We start from the raw sequence: 15,067 nt of genomic DNA, 5'->3' as shown, positions 1-15,067 counted from the left end.
TGGGTCCAGAGCTCAGAATGATAAGGGGACAGAGGAACGGGTCAGCTGCATGGAGTGAATCAGGGCACAACAGGCAATTGGTTATGTATTTTTACAACTCCTGTGCCTTGGTTTAGGTAACCGCAATGTCTATATTCTTTAACAGACAATTAAGAAGACATTTGGAGAAATGGGATAGGTGTCCGTTCCTAGGCCAGGGAACATAAACTTGTTTGACCCTGCCAGCGAGATGGAGAAGTTGTCCTTGAGATATCTGGAATCAGACAACTGTCTCCTTATATGTCCCTGAAATGTATGGACTCGCACAACTGATTAAAACAGAAGCTGTTCAGTTCCCCTAGCGCTTGGACCTTGAATTTAGTTTCTTCCTGTGATTAAATGAAGTCTGAAAATGAAGTGGTAGTCCTTACAGTAAGTTTCTTTTGCTTATTTCTGACACCACCACCTCACCAGAATTGTTATTGGAGTTGCTAGGGTACAAGCCTGGGCCCCAGTGTCCCTATCCACCTATGCCCAGCCTCTCCCACAATGATCCAATTAACAGACAAGTCACAGGGAAAAGCAGAGAAAGAAAAATTATTCCTTCAGTGCAGTCACACTGGGAAGAGGGACAAAGAGGTGTAGTGAATCCTAAGACCTTCAGGGTCTGGACATGAGGCTTGGGCTTCAGCAGAGGGCAAGAGGAGTGCAGAACTGAGAGCCTTGGTCAGGGTGTGGTCCTGCCGATCACTGACCCATCACCGTCTCAGCTCCAGTCTCTCCTGCAAGGTGGTCTGACAAGTTTTCAGACCTGTGTGAGGTCTCTGGGAGACAAGCTCCCTCTCTGGCTGGCACCAGGCTTCAACCTTTCTCTTCTCTCAGCTCGAGATTCCTGGAAAACTTTCAATTCCTTGCAGACCTTAACAGTGTGATTGTGGAAGGGAGAGGTACACGTATCTCTCATATCTTTATTCCTGCCGGGAATGTCATAAGCTACAGAGACTGTCCTGGGAACATGAAGCAGAAAGCAGGAATCCTGTCTCCCTGCAGCGGAAACCCCGTCATCATGGCTTTGTCCACTGGGAAGAGGTTATACAAAGGGAAGCAGCAGATGGTGACATGGCTCTGGTTTGAGGGCATCTGAAAGCAGCCAGAAGCTTGGCAAGAGAAGTGATAGCCTGAGCATGTCTCAGACACACAGGACCAGAGGAAGCTGGATCCCTTCTCAGAGGGACTGGGGAGTGAGAGGCATAAGAAGGCAGGAGACAGAAATTATCTCACAAAACTTTCATATCTCCTTAGGCTATTCTGGTAGTTCCCTTCTGCAGAAGAGGAGCCCACTGCTCAGAGGACAATAAAACCTGCTCAAAGACAAGAGATTGTAAGGAGCTTGAGTCCAAACCAGGTCAAGCTCACCTACATGAGCCAAGCAAAAAAGAGTTTTCCTTCAGTACAAATTCCACAGGAAATTACATCAGAAAAAACACATTCCAAGCATAGAGAGTCAACAAAGCAAAGGGAAAATTGCCAAACAAGTAAACAGGGAAGACAACAATATGGAGGAAACCACATCACCTGGGCAGGGATATAAAGGCCCAGACAGGAGGCTCCACATCTGCACACCTTCCTCTCCACCCGCTCCTCTGACCTACTCCATTCTCAGCCAAACACCAGAACCATGACCTGCTGTGGCTGCTCAGGAGGCTGTGGCTCCAGCTGTGGGGGCTGTGGCTCCAGCTGTGGGGGCTGTGGCTCCAGCTGCTGCAAACCTGTTTGCTGCTGTAAGCCAGTGTGCTGCTGTGTACCCACCTGTTCCTGCTCCAGCTGTGGGGGCTGTGGCTCCAGCTGTGGAGGCTGTGGCTCCAGCTGTGGGGGTTGTGGCTCAAGCTGCTGCAAGCCTGTGTGCTGCTGTGTGCCTGTCTGTTCCTGCTCCAGCTGTGGGGGCTGCAAAGGAGGCTGTGGCTCCTGTGGGGGCTGTGGCTCCTGTGGAGGCTGCAAGGGAGGCTGTGGCTCCTGTGGGGGCTGTGGCTCCTGTGGGGGCTGCAAGGGAGGCTGTGGCTCCTGTGGGGGCTGCAAGGGAGGCTGTGGCTCCTGTGGGGGCTGCAAGGGAGGCTGTGGCTCCTGTGGGGGCTGCAAGGGAGGCTGTGGCTCCTGTGGGGGCTGCAAGGGAGGCTGTGGCTCCTGTGGGGGCTGCAAGGGAGGCTGTGGCTCCTGTGGGGGCTGCAAGGGAGGCTGTGGCTCCTGTGGGGGCTGTGGATCCTGTGGGGGCTGCAAGGGAGGCTGCTGTCAGTCCAGCTGCTGCAAACCCTGCTGCTGTCAGTCCAGCTGTTGTAAGCCCTGCTGCTCTTCAGGTTGTGGGTCATCTTGCTGTCAGTCCAGCTGTTGCAAGCCCTGCTGCTGTCAGTCCAGCTGCTGCAAGCCCTGCTGCTGTCAGTCCAGCTGTTGTAAGCCCTGCTGCTGTCAGTCCAGCTGCTGTGCCCCTGTGTGCTGCCAGTGCAAGATCTAAGGTTTACTAATCCCACAGACCAGCTCTCTCCAGACAGAAACAGGAGCAGCAGCCCTGAACTCTGAGGTTCACCCACCCCTGGGTCTTCAGTCTTTGGTCTTGAAGCTGCATCTCCAGACTGAGGGATGTGCCCTGGGGTGAAAAACTCTGGCTGGAAGCTCACTATTCATTCTACACTCAGTGGATCAGACCTTCATCCACTTCCTTCGCTCCAGTCTCCAAGACTCTGACTTCCTTGGCCCCTGGCCTCACCTGGAGGCTACATCAAGTCCACAGGTAGGTGGCAGACTGTGGAGGTCACCACTACCTGGGGTCCCAGGGAGCTGTGAATTCCTTTCCACCCAGCATTGTCCTGGCCAGGCCCATCTCCATGTGACCTCCTCTGTGTTTCTGAGCTTCCTGATTTCTCTGTCTGGGTGAGCACACTGTGCCCTTGATACAAACATCCTTCAATAAACATTCTCTGCCCACCGTATTTCTCATGTGGTTCTTTGTTCTAGTAACTGACCAGCACTATGCTCCCATACCTATCTTCTACCCAGTCCTCCTCTGAGCCTCCTCTGAGTCCTTGTACAGTGTGCATCATTCTGTCTGGTCCGCTTGTGAAACCAACCTGAGCACACACAGCATAGGACAGTGGAGGCTAGAGAACCAAGGCCGTGCCTTCAGAGTCTTGGGTAACTTTGAGAGGGGACAAAGGGACAACCAAGAGTACACAATACAGGTGACAAGGCCTAGCTTAGCTCCACACTTGCAAAATCAGAGCTGAGCCCCAGAGGGCTTCAGCAAGAAGAAAAGTTGGGGGCGCTCAAGGCCTTTAAGGGGCACTTGAAGCGGGAACCCGCCTTGTTAGGGGAGGGCCAGGAAACAAGCTTGAAATATTTTCTTTTCTTTAGGTCCTAAGAGCCTTGGGTATCACACCAAGATGTTCTCAAAACCGATCTGAAACTCATGCAAGGTTGCTGAAAAGCCTGAAGCAAGGGTCAGGGAGATCTGATTGAGTATAGATACTGGCCCTCAAGTTGGGAGTTCTGTGGAGAAGGGGTCCAGACAGCTCTACAGATGGGCATCAGCTGGGAATTGAAGGCAGAAGGTCAACATGGTACAATGAAAACAAGGTAGGGAGGAAGGGGAACCAGCTAAAAAAATGGAGTAGGAGGTGCTTGCACCAACGTACACTGTGTTTGCATACACATACATGCTATGTATATACTGTGTATGTATATGAGTACATGTACAGACATGCACATTTTATATCTGCTACAAATACACTGTGCATAATGCACACACTCTTTATATATATATTTATATATATATATGAACTATATGTGCATGCAAGCACACTGCATATTGCATCATGAACACCATATACACGAATATATGCACACACAAGTACATTCTACAAATGCCATAAGCCTATATACACTGCTCACATAAGTCACCCACGTGGTTTTGAGGGAGGGCTCCTTGTGACAGATCTGGATGTATATTCTTGGCTGGGGGTCAGAAACCAGACAAACAAACCTTTAGCCACTGATCCCCAGCCGCAGAGCTGAGTTAGTAGGACTGTGATTATGGGTACGAAAGTACAGGCCGAGTGTGTGGGCAGGTCAGCAACCCTGTCTGAGCATGATGAATTTATGTGTGAGCTACAGGGAGGTGAGCAGGCTGATGACCACGTGTCAGGTCAGCGGCCACAGGTGGGAACCACGGGAATGGGCAGACAGGTTGGTGACCATGCGTGTAAGCCACAGGCAGAGTTAGCAACCATGTATGGGAGCTGCCATGGTTTCTTTCTCTTCCACCCACCATCTCCTTGTGTTCTTTAGAGAATCTGCCTCATGGCACAATCCACTGGAATCATGCAAGAGAAGGGCCCCTGGGCTGTAGTGCTGATGTACCGAGGACAGACAGCACCTCTGCTGAGCTGTAGTGAGTTCCCTCTGCTCTGGTTCATCATCACGGCTTGCCCATTTCCCAGTATGTGTGATTTGTGACTGTCATCTTATCTAGCAAAAGAACGAATGGCACATTAGTGTGAGAAAGGGTCTTTGCAGACTAAATTAACGATCTTAAGGTACAGAGAGGTCCCTGGTTTATCTGTGTGGTCTCCACATGCCACAGTAAGAACTTTTACAGAGAGCACAGACAGACAGATGTCCAGAAAGATCAGCAGACAGACATGTCAGGGAGCATACCTGTGTGGCTGAGGAGGCAAATTGCAGTCATTTGATCACAAATCAGGAAATGTCAATCACATGGAATGACCCCGTGCTCTCCAGCAGAAGGGACCCTGCTAACCCTCAGCTTCAGGCTTCTGTCGCCAGAGTCTAGGAGAAAATGTCAAGAGATACAAAGTGCTCTGCTGGGGTCCCTTGTTAAGGGATCGTGGAAAGCAAATGAGACGTTGGTATCGGGGAACAGAGGCTGCTCGGATGGTATTGGGACGCAGGAACATGCAATGCAGCTAAGACACATTTAACCACTTAGGTCTGGAAACGCATTGAGATATTAAGCAGAAAAGGCCAAAAAGCCTGGGATAGAGTGTTGGTGGCTATGTGGGACTCTGCCGAAGAGGTCTGAGAAAGAAATGGCAGCTATTAGAAACCAGAGGGTAGGCAATCGCGTTATATGCAGGTTGACCTGGTGCCAAGGAGGTCAAAGCAGATCTCGTGAGTAGTTAATGTAGATATTTAGCTGAGGATATTTCCAAGCCAAGCATTAGAGATGTGGCTTGTTTTCTCTTTCTGCTTGCAAGGGGTGAAAGAGACCATTGAGGAAGAACTCACTAAGCCAAATATTCTGCCTATCAAGACTGCACGCATGCTGAGATCCCTTGTTAAAGAAGCGAGTCCCAAGGAAACAGCCTGATCATCTGCTGAATTGTCTGACTGGGGGTGCAATGCACGGAGCTGGTCAGCCTCCTCAGAAGCAGCCTGTAGCAGAGATGAGGCAATGGGGAATCATCCAAAAAGGCTTCTCCTTCTTCATGATGTGAGTTCCTGTGGTATGCATGAGAAATCCACTTGATTCCAGAGCCATTCACAGTAGGAGGGGTGAAAATTTGAGTAAGAAATGCTTCCTCCCACTCTCCCAGGTTCACATATTTGAACACTTGGTCCCCAGATAGTGGAGAGGCTTGTGAGGTGTGGCCTCATTGGGAGAAAAGTTCACTAAAGGCACAGACAGTGTAAAGACTTAGGCCATTTCCAGTGGCTCTTCCTGCTGCTTGTGTGAGCTCTTGGCTTCCTGATGCTACAACCAGGCCTGCTCCTTCCTTCTGTTCCTCACCTCCACAACGGGCTCTGATCTCTCTGGAACACAAGCCCAAATAATCTTTCCCATAAGTTACCCTGACAGTGACGTTTCACCACGGCAATAAAAAGGCAACTTAGACAAAGGAAAATGAAGTGGGAATATCTGTACTTTTCCAGGTAGGGAATGGCTGGTAAAACTCCTGAGCTGCTGGGCTGCTGCCCTTCCAGAGAGAGAGGAAGGGGGCTCGAGGGTGGCCTGGAGTCGAATGGAATCTTTGTGGTCCCATTGTAGGGTTCTTACCTAAAACTTCAGTCCCTAATTAAATTTGCCTGGCAGGATCTCAGACTTGCTGGGGATAGGTTTATCTTTGATTTCTTCTCACGTCTCCTCTTTGGGAATGAGAGTGTTTGCACATGTCATCTTCTGTCCCCTATGCCATAGAGCACTGACATCACAGTCCAAGGTAGATCCTGCCCAGAGTCTTGCCAGAATCTGTTCTGGGTGGTTTAGATGATGACAATGGAGGTTTGAGAGCTAACGGTGCTCTGTATAGGTCTGTACTCACTTCTGCTGACCTCAGATGTTGGGGGTGGGTCAAGCTTGTTTGTCAAATTAATGGGATTAAAAATCACCTAAGAGAGGGTCTGGTGGCTGCAGGTCAGGAAAGCAGTCACTGCTATGCACACTGGTATGGAAGAAATGGGTGCTGGGTGGCTGGGGGTCATCCTGAGGGAGGCCGAGGCTGGCCTCTCCATGACAGGGGTGCCTTGGGCACCAGGCTTCTATGTGGACCCAATTAGAATCCCCTGGCCAAGTGTAGGTCGCCCTCCAGTGGTGAACAATGGTACTGCGCATGCGTAGGTTTTGCACCTGGAGTCAGTTGGCTAATGAGGGATTCATGCTCCTCCAGTCCCTGGAGGACAAATAGCAGGGGTGATAGTGGGGTGATAGTTGGGTGATAGTGGGGTGATTCGTGCTCCGCCAATCCCTGAAAGACAATTAGCATAGCCCCAGCCTGTTGTGTACATAAGACGAGCGCTTTTGCCGCTTGAGATCCCCGTATCAGCAAAGAGGTGGTCCTGCAATAAAGGCTGTTGAGAAGAATCCAACGGTGTTGCGTCTTCCTTGCCGGCCGAGGTGGGCGTGCCAGCCCAGGAAGACCCTGGCAGAGCCTGGGGATTCTCACTACTCAGGGATTTGTTCTGCTGAGGCAGAGGGCTCACCTGAGCTACGTTTCTCAAACTGGAGATCACGCTCCCATCCCACCTCTCAGACTTTCTGAATCAGATCCCACCGTGTCTGACTCAGCAGACATCCTCCATGGTTGAATGGTTTGATGCAGATGGTCATGCAGGAACCCTACCATCACACAGCAGAGACCTCAGTGGACACATCTGAGGAGTTCCATCACAGGGCTGGCCTTCGATGCAGTCCTCAGATGATAGCCGATAAGGTCTGGGACTGATTGTTTCAAAGTTTTTACTGCCTAAGGTGAAATTTTGGTGTTGGAGAGAATGATGGCAGGTCACAAAGCCGAAGTGCTAGATATCCACTGGCTGGCCATGGGCGGCTGCTTTTACACAGCCCAGCAAGAGTCTTTGTGTTGCTTTGCTGACATCTGTGTTTAGTGGCTATTTCCCTCTACAAACAGATGAATCCTGGGCATGTATTGTTGATCCTGATAAACGCCCATTCAAATACATTAGGACTTCCCCTGCCCCATGAGCAGACCGGAGCTGCCCTGCAGAAAGAGGCTGGCTACTTTGGCATCCCTTACCCATATAGCCTGTCTGACTATTTGGCCAATGAGATGGAGAAATATTCTTTGAGGCTTCAACAGACTTAGGTGATTCCTACGGCTTAGTTGCAATGAGCCAGCTGTTTGGTTTCTCCACTGTTTTAACACATCTGGTGCAAGCCGTGAGAGTAGAGTCATTGGTGTCTGTGTCACAGAAACTGATGGGGCAGATATTGATAAGCAGCAGGGAGGAAGAAGTCATAGTGAAAGCATTCAAAGGAGAGGCAGAGAAGATTGCTCTGTACAGTTGGAGCTATCACTCAGTAGCCAAGCTGAAGAAAATGACCAATGCCTTTGATGCTTGGGAAGGTAAAGGTGTAAACTACTGGCTTGTGCCTTGAGAGCTGATAGAACGTTAGACTTTGGAAGAGTGGCATTTACATGGAAGCTTGCGTCATACGGCCCCAATTCGAAAGACTGCCCCTAAGCCTGTCACTGTTTTTTGGGCCTTTCCACAAGTACCCAAATGAAAGTCAAGAACCCTGCATCAATGAGGATGTCACCTGCCAACACTGCCCGGATCTCCTCACAAGCTATGGCAAACTGCTCTCAAAGAGGCAACCGTGGAAAGGTAGCCGAGTGCTCTGTGGCCATGGGGCCATCTGGGCATATGCCTGCTTCCATTGATGCCCAGAGCGCTGAAAACCAAGCCACACAGCCACTTCCGGCCAAGGTGCTCCTCTCTGACAGGAAGTCTTTACCTAACAGAGTGATCAAGTTGAAGAGGACTCCATTGTGTGTGGGGGCTTCCCTGCCAACCCCCTCAGCAGGGAGCCAGGCCAGCTTCCCCCAGCAGCCCTCTTCAGAAACTTCCAGCACTTTGGGTGTGCAGACTGAGAACAGAAAAGACCAGCTGACAGATAAGTGGGATTGAATGGCCTGTTTGCCCCACAGCTTCCAGCGTGCTGATTCCGACAGTGTTCCTGAAAGGGAAAACCCACATGGATGTTTAGGATCATTGCAGGAAAAGCAAACGCTGACATCGATGTGTTTATAAAAAGACGAAGAGAGGGGGGATGTGTTCTATGGAGGTGTGGTGAGGATATGGGGGAAGAGGATGCCTCGGTGGGCCCATGCTCAGGCATCCCTTCCCCCTGAGGGATCAGCCACACGGTGACTGTATAGTATAGAATAGAGTTTATTTAGGGCATAGGGAGGGGAGTTGAGGGAATAGTGGGAGCAGAGAAAGGCAGAGAGAGAAGAGAGAAGTAGAGGCTGGCCATGAACAGGTGGAGGGGGGAGGGGAATGGGGAGAGAAGGGACAAAGGGGTAAGTGGGTAAGAGCGCCAGAGAGCTAGAGAGAACAAGAGAGTGAAGAGGGGGCAAGCAGCCCCTTTTACAGTGTCAGGCGGAGCTTAGACAGAATGTATGGGATGGAGCTTAGAATGCTAACAGACAAGGGAGTAGAAGGAGACTTTATGGCTAGGGTAATTAATTACTCTGCATTTTTCTAAGATTATCTATGTGGGGCTTGATTTCTAGTTTTTAATTTTAAGCTTTATGTAATGGTCAATTGATATCAAGGCGACCAAGCAGTAAGACATCTCCCCTTTTTGCAGCTGTACTAGAGTCTCTTAGTAATGTTCCTCCTGCAGGGGAAGGGGTGAGGACGGGGCATTGGTTCTTGCCACATGGAGAGGGGACCTGTGCTGGCCACACTGGTCAGGAGAAGTCTCAGGAGGAGGCCATTCATAGTTGCTTATTCTCCAAAGACAACGTGAAAAGACATGACGGGGAAAGGGAGAGAACGTAATTAAAGATCAGACTCTCACGTGATGGGGCCAGTTTCTTTTCTAGGTTGGCTCCTAACTTTGTTCTGTTAGCAGCTGTGTCTTTGTATACCACAAGGGGAGCGGATGTGGTCGGAGCCGTAGAACAGTTTTTGGAATGGTTAAAATATGGTATTTTACTCTAGTGAGGTTTTGAAGTACTTTGAAAAGGAGAAGTTAAACAAGTTTAACATTTTAACTGGTTAGTTTGTTCTAGCAGTGACCACTGACAAGTCCTTCTAATCACACACTATGCTTTCTGCATATATAATTTCCATAACTTGAATTTAGTATTTTTAAACAAAATCTTTTGATTAAACAATTTTTTTTTCATGGCCACTGAATTGTACATGCTTTCCTTTTACGTATGTTTGGGAACTGGATGGTGCGTTTCTATTTCCCATGAACCCTGTGCTTCAGGGTTTGTAGAAGAAGGTCCATAGAGCAAGGTGTTCCTTACTCTGGTGCTGGGCCTGGCACTATGCTTGAAAAAGTGAGGCAGGTATACTTATGTTTTAAATAAAAAAAAGTATTTCCACACCAAAAAACCATCTAAGAGACACACTTAGGTGTGTGTGAAGGAAAATCCAGAAAGGTTTAACTGAGGTGGGGAAACCTATTCTGAATGTGGATGTATTTATACAATGTATTTATGGGTTTGGGTTGTAAGCTGAAGAAAAAGAAGATGGCCAACGGAAAGTTCATCTCTTTCTGCTTTCTAACTGCAAACGTCCCTGCTTTCACTCCTTCTACAGTATGATGAACAGCATCCTCTAACCATGAGTCTCAACCCCCTCCCTCCCTCTTTAAAATGCTTTTTTTTGTGACATCAATGAGAAAAATAACTAATACTAACATAGAAGTATGCTTAGAGAGGTAGTGCGATGCTTGAGTGTGCCTGGAAAGCAGGGCTGGGTGGCTGGGGACATGGAACATGTGTGAATATCTGCAGGGAGGGTGAGAATAAAGAATGGTGGTTCTCCAAAAGCATGCCCATGTCAAATCTCCTGAGCCTGCAAACATCACAGACAGAGCACAAGGGTCACCTTAGCTTGTTTTGGAAGAGAATTTGCAGACACATCCAGATTAAGAATTTAGAAATGGGGCTGGAGAGATGGCACAGCAGCTAAGAGCACTGATTGCTTTTCCAGAGGTTCTGAGTTCAATTCCCAGAAACCACACGGTGGCTCACAACCATCTGTAATGAGATCTGATGCCCTCTTCTGGTGTGTCTGAAGACAGCTGCCATGCCCTCATAAATAAAAATAAATAAGTCTAAAACAACAAGGAATTTTATGCCTAGAGTCCCTGGACTTCAGAGATGGAGACAGAGCATTTCTTGAGTTCAAAACAAGCCTGCAATTCTGTCTTATAAAAACAAGAAACCAGGGGCTGGAGAGATCGATGGCTTAGTGGTTTACAGCACTTGCTTCTCTTACAGAGGACCTTTTCTCAGTTCTCAGCACAAGATCCAGCAGCACCCTCTTCTGACTTCTGCAGATACTACACGCACATGGTACACAGACATCCGTGCAGGCAAAACAGCTATACATATTGAACAAAATTAAATTTAAATCAAACCCCAATAAACTCAAAACAACAACAAGACCAAAAGAGAAACGAGCTTACCTAGAATATCTGGGTCAACCTTAAACTCCATCATATCCTTATAAAATAGAGAGACAGAGGCCCCAAAGGCAGAGGAAATATGACCAGGGAGGGAGGAGGACAGGTTAGAAAACTGTGACCCCCAGAACATGTGCGGTGGTCTGAATGAGAATGGCCTCCATGGGCTCGTATGTTTGAATACTTGATCTGCAGTTGGTTTGGGAAGGATTGGGAGGTGGTGCCTTCTTGGAGGAGGTGTGCCACCAGAGGTGGGCTTTGGGGTTTCAAAAGCCCTCAACATTCCCATTTAGCACTCTCTCTTCCTCATGGTTGTTGACTCTGGATGTAAGATCTCAACCGCTGTCTACGGCCATACTCCCTGCCATGACGGTCATGGACTCTAACCTGATCTACGCCCCCGATAGACATTTCCTTCAGTAAGTTGCCTTGATCATGATGTCTTACCACAGCAATAGAATAGCAGCTAAGACACTAAGAATGTCAACATCCACCAGGAGAAACACCTGTTCTCTTTCAATCTAGAAATGGGAGCTCCCAGCTCTTGACTGAGACCTTGGATTTAGACTCTGGCTTCCCACTTTCTAAGAAAACACGTTTCTTCTATTTGAACCCATTCAGTTTCTACCATTTCCTATAGCAGTCTAGGGACCTTAGTCCTTGTTGTCTGAAATATCCAAGTCTGGTGCTTGGAGGTAGCTGAGTTGGTAGAGCATGTGCTTAGCACGTCTGAGGCCCTGGACTCGAGGAAGAGGAGAAACTAGGAGAGGGTGAGTCATTGTGAACGTGGAACATTAGCTTTACCATCTGGATCACATGCGGTCTATAAAACTCTGATTCTAACCCCCGGTATATATCAGACATCCCCGCAGCGATGGAATGTCTCCTACACCACTGATCCGTGACTCACCCTTGGGCCACATGGGCTGCTACACTACAAATAAAAAATGACCCATGCAACGGAAGAAAGAAATTGGTTTTTAGTTCCTTTGATTTTAACTCATGATAGTAATAAGAGACCACAAGACATAGGGCCTTAGCACGCCTTACTCTCCTCCAGTAAGCCTAAATGGATCCTTGTCAAGCAAAGCAGGTTGGATACTCTGAGGAAAGCCTGGAGCCACACAGATAAGTGCAGAAGCTCTGGCTACACCCAGGAAAAAAGCATCAGCACCCCTAGTCTTGTCCACTCTTGGTCACATGGCTGCCTTTCAATTGTTTTGTTTTGACTCAGTGACTAAAAGCTAAACAAATAAAACCCACCCACTGTGCCATGTTTGTGTCCAGATTCTACGAAGATGCCCCACTCGGAAGGAGCTGCTGTCCTGGCCTAGCCTTCCTGGTCCATTCTGCTTCATATTGGGTGTGATGGGGTTGGCTCTGGTGGGACTTGAAGGAGGAGGAAGAGGATGAGGAGGAGGAGGAGGAGGGTGGGGGAGGAGGAGGAGGAGGGGGAGGAGGAGGAGGAGGAAGAGGAGGAGGAGGAGGCGGCGGCGGCAGAAGAATGCATTGTGAAATAACACAAGAAACCTCGGAGGGTAGGGAGAACATGAACAAATTTATTAATCAGTTACGAGAACAAAGAACCACATGAGAAGTACAGTGGGCAGAGAATGTTTATTGAAGGATGTTTGTATCAAGGGCACAGTGTGCTCACCCAGACAGAGAAATCAGGAAGCTCAGAAACACAGAAGAGGCCATGTGGAGATGGGCCTGGCCAGGACAATGCTGGGTGGAAAGGAATTCACAGCTCCCTGGGACCCCAGGTTGTGGTGACCTCCACAGTCTGCCACCTACCTGTGGACTTGATGTAGCCTCCAGGTGAGGCCAGGGGCCAAGGAAGTCAGAGTCTTGGAGACTGGAGCGAAGGAAGTGGGTGAAGGTCTGATCCACTGAGTGTGGAATGAATAGTGAGCTTCCAGCCAGAGTTCTTCTCCACCCCAGGGCACATCCCTCAGTCTGGAGATGCAGCTTCAAGACCAAAGACTGAAGACCCAGGGGTGGGTGAACCTCAGAGTTCAGGGCTGCTGCTCTGTTTCTGTCTGGAGAGAGCTGGTCTGTGGGATTAGTAAACCTTAGATCTTACACTGGCAGCACACAGGGGCACAGCAGCTGGACTGACAGCAGCAGGGCTTGCAGCAGCTGGACTGACAGCAGCAGGGCTTGCAGCAGCTGGACTGACAGCAGCAGGGCTTGCAGCAGCTGGACTGACAGCAGCAGGGCTTGCAGCAGCTGGACTGACAGCAGCAGGGCTTACAGCAGCTGGACTGACAGCAGCAGGGCTTACAACAGCTGGACTGACAGCAGCTGGACTGACAGCAGCAGGGCTTGCAACAGCTGGATTGGCAACAGGAAGACCCACAACCTGAAGAGCAACAGGGCTTGCAGCAGCTGGACTGACAGCAGCTGGACTGGCAGCCCCCACAGGAGCCACAACCTCCCTTGCAGCCCCCACAGGAGCCACAGCCTCCCTTGCAGCCCCCACAGGACCCACAGCCTGCCTTGCAGCCCCCACAGGAGCCACAGCCTCCCTTGCAGCCCCCACAGGAGCCACAGCCTCCCTTGCAGCCCCCACAGGAGCCACAGCCTCCCTTGCAGCCTCCACAGCTGGAGCAGGAACAGACAGGCACACAGCAGCACACAGGCTTGCAGCAGCAGGAGCCACAGCCCCCACAGCTGGAGCCACAGCCCCCACAGCTGGAGCCACAGCCTCCTGAGCAGCCACAGCAGGTCATGGTTCTGGTGTTTGGCTTAGGTGGAGTAGGTAGTGAAGTAGGTGGAGAGGAAGGTGTACAGGTACAGAGCCTCCTGAGTCTGGGGCTTTTATATTCCTGTCCTAGGTGACTGATTGGCCTGAGGTCTCTTCCTTGTGTCTATTTTTATACTCTCTACAGGGACATTGCCTGTGACTTAAAATAACACAAACGTTGCTTTACTTTGTGACATACTTCCTACTCACACTGTTTTCTTCCCTAAGCTTTTAATGATCTGATTTGAGATTCTGGCATGGCCACTGGACATTGCTGGGTGGCAGAAACCCATTCTCTGCAGTTGACAGCCCCTGGGGAAGATCTACACAGTTGGGAAGACACCATTCAAAGCTTTCCTGTGGTCATTCTCCATCCATTTTCTTCACCTTTGAAGTTCAGACTTACCTGTCAGGAAATCTCTTACACTGTTCAATAGGACCCTTCATAAGAAGGTAAGTATCCATCCATCCTGTTTATTAAGGCACTACAGGTCTTCCATGCCGAGTCTCACGGTAACTCTTCATAACTTGTGTTTATTTGAAAATCACATTTTCTGAACACTACTAGTTTATAAGCTTTGCATAAAATAGTTTATTTTTATCCCCTGTTCAGAGGATAATGTTCCTCCCAGAAGCCACAGGTTGCCCTCTGCCAGGTGTAGGAGTCTTCTCTTTGAGCTCTTGGTCCAAGGTGTCCTGGAGCCCCCCTCCACCTCCTTAGACAAGGATATAGTGGGTTGGTCTGCTGCTGCTTGTAGTGTAATCTAAATGCTGGCCCCTAAGACTGGATTGCCTTGCTGCCAGGAAGGAGAGAATTCGCAGGTACAATAGGACCTCGCTCCTTAATTTGAAACTATTGGTTAAATAAAGATGCCCATAGCCAATAGCTGGGAAGAAGAGACACAGGTGGGGATTGAGGCTCTAGGCCTGGAAATCTGAGGAGACCACCAGAGGAAGAAAGGAAAACGGAGAGAGAAGACGCTAAGGAGTAAGAACCTTAAAATAGTGGCCATGCATGCTGGCTAACTGGAGTTAAGAGCAGCCCAGTCAAAACATAGCAAATCACATAGTGGGGTTATGGGCAGGGAGCATGGATCTGCCCAGCTCTAGTGTTGATTAAAGCTTTTGATAAATACAAAGGTTGTATGTGTGTTTTATTCAGGAACTGAATATGCAAAGGTGGGGTAGAAGCCCCAGATTGAGGTTAAACATTTCTACAAGTACAGGCTATTGCCATCGCTCTTGGTGGCTCACAAGAATTTGATGGCTAAGAGCCTGTGGCTGAAGACACCACATGCACTGTTAGTATAATATGCAGAAATCAAGCTGCTGCTCACCTAGAGGCTCCCTCCCTGGTGATTAGGTTTCTTAGTATTGGAAAG

The 15,067-nt window shown here is 49.2% G+C and overlaps 1 protein-coding gene and 1 pseudogene across 2 annotated transcripts; both read left to right on the top strand.

Annotated features, from left to right (window-relative positions):
* The first annotated feature begins 1,534 nt into the window (after positions 1-1,534).
* Positions 1,535-2,947, top strand: Krtap5-5l2 (keratin associated protein 5-5 like 2). The gene has a single exon (XM_087610471.1). It carries the CDS (start codon positions 1,658-1,660, stop codon positions 2,483-2,485), a length of 828 nt encoding a protein of 275 aa, XP_087466597.1. The 5' UTR covers positions 1,535-1,657; the 3' UTR covers positions 2,486-2,947.
* Positions 2,948-6,823: 3,876 nt separating this feature from the next.
* On the top strand, positions 6,824-9,642 carry LOC148007851 (BTB/POZ domain-containing protein KCTD18 pseudogene; annotated as a pseudogene). The gene has a single exon (XR_015655395.1). The product of XR_015655395.1 is annotated as a BTB/POZ domain-containing protein KCTD18 pseudogene (transcript).
* The last annotated feature ends 5,425 nt before the right edge of the window (positions 9,643-15,067 follow it).

The sequence above is a fragment of the Rattus norvegicus genome, chromosome 1 (genome assembly GCF_021556685.1).
Source record: "Rattus norvegicus strain SHRSP/BbbUtx chromosome 1, alternate assembly SHRSP_T2T, whole genome shotgun sequence".
In the NCBI taxonomy this organism is placed as follows: Eukaryota; Metazoa; Chordata; class Mammalia; order Rodentia; family Muridae; genus Rattus; species Rattus norvegicus.
This window is presented reverse-complemented; position numbering and strand designations above follow the sequence as displayed.

What these genes read in the sequence shown, in the direction of transcription:
- Krtap5-5l2 (XM_087610471.1), top strand. Translation starts at nt 1,658, where the DNA reads ATGACCTGCTGTGGCTGCTCAGGAGGCTGTGGCTCCAGCTGTGGGGGC.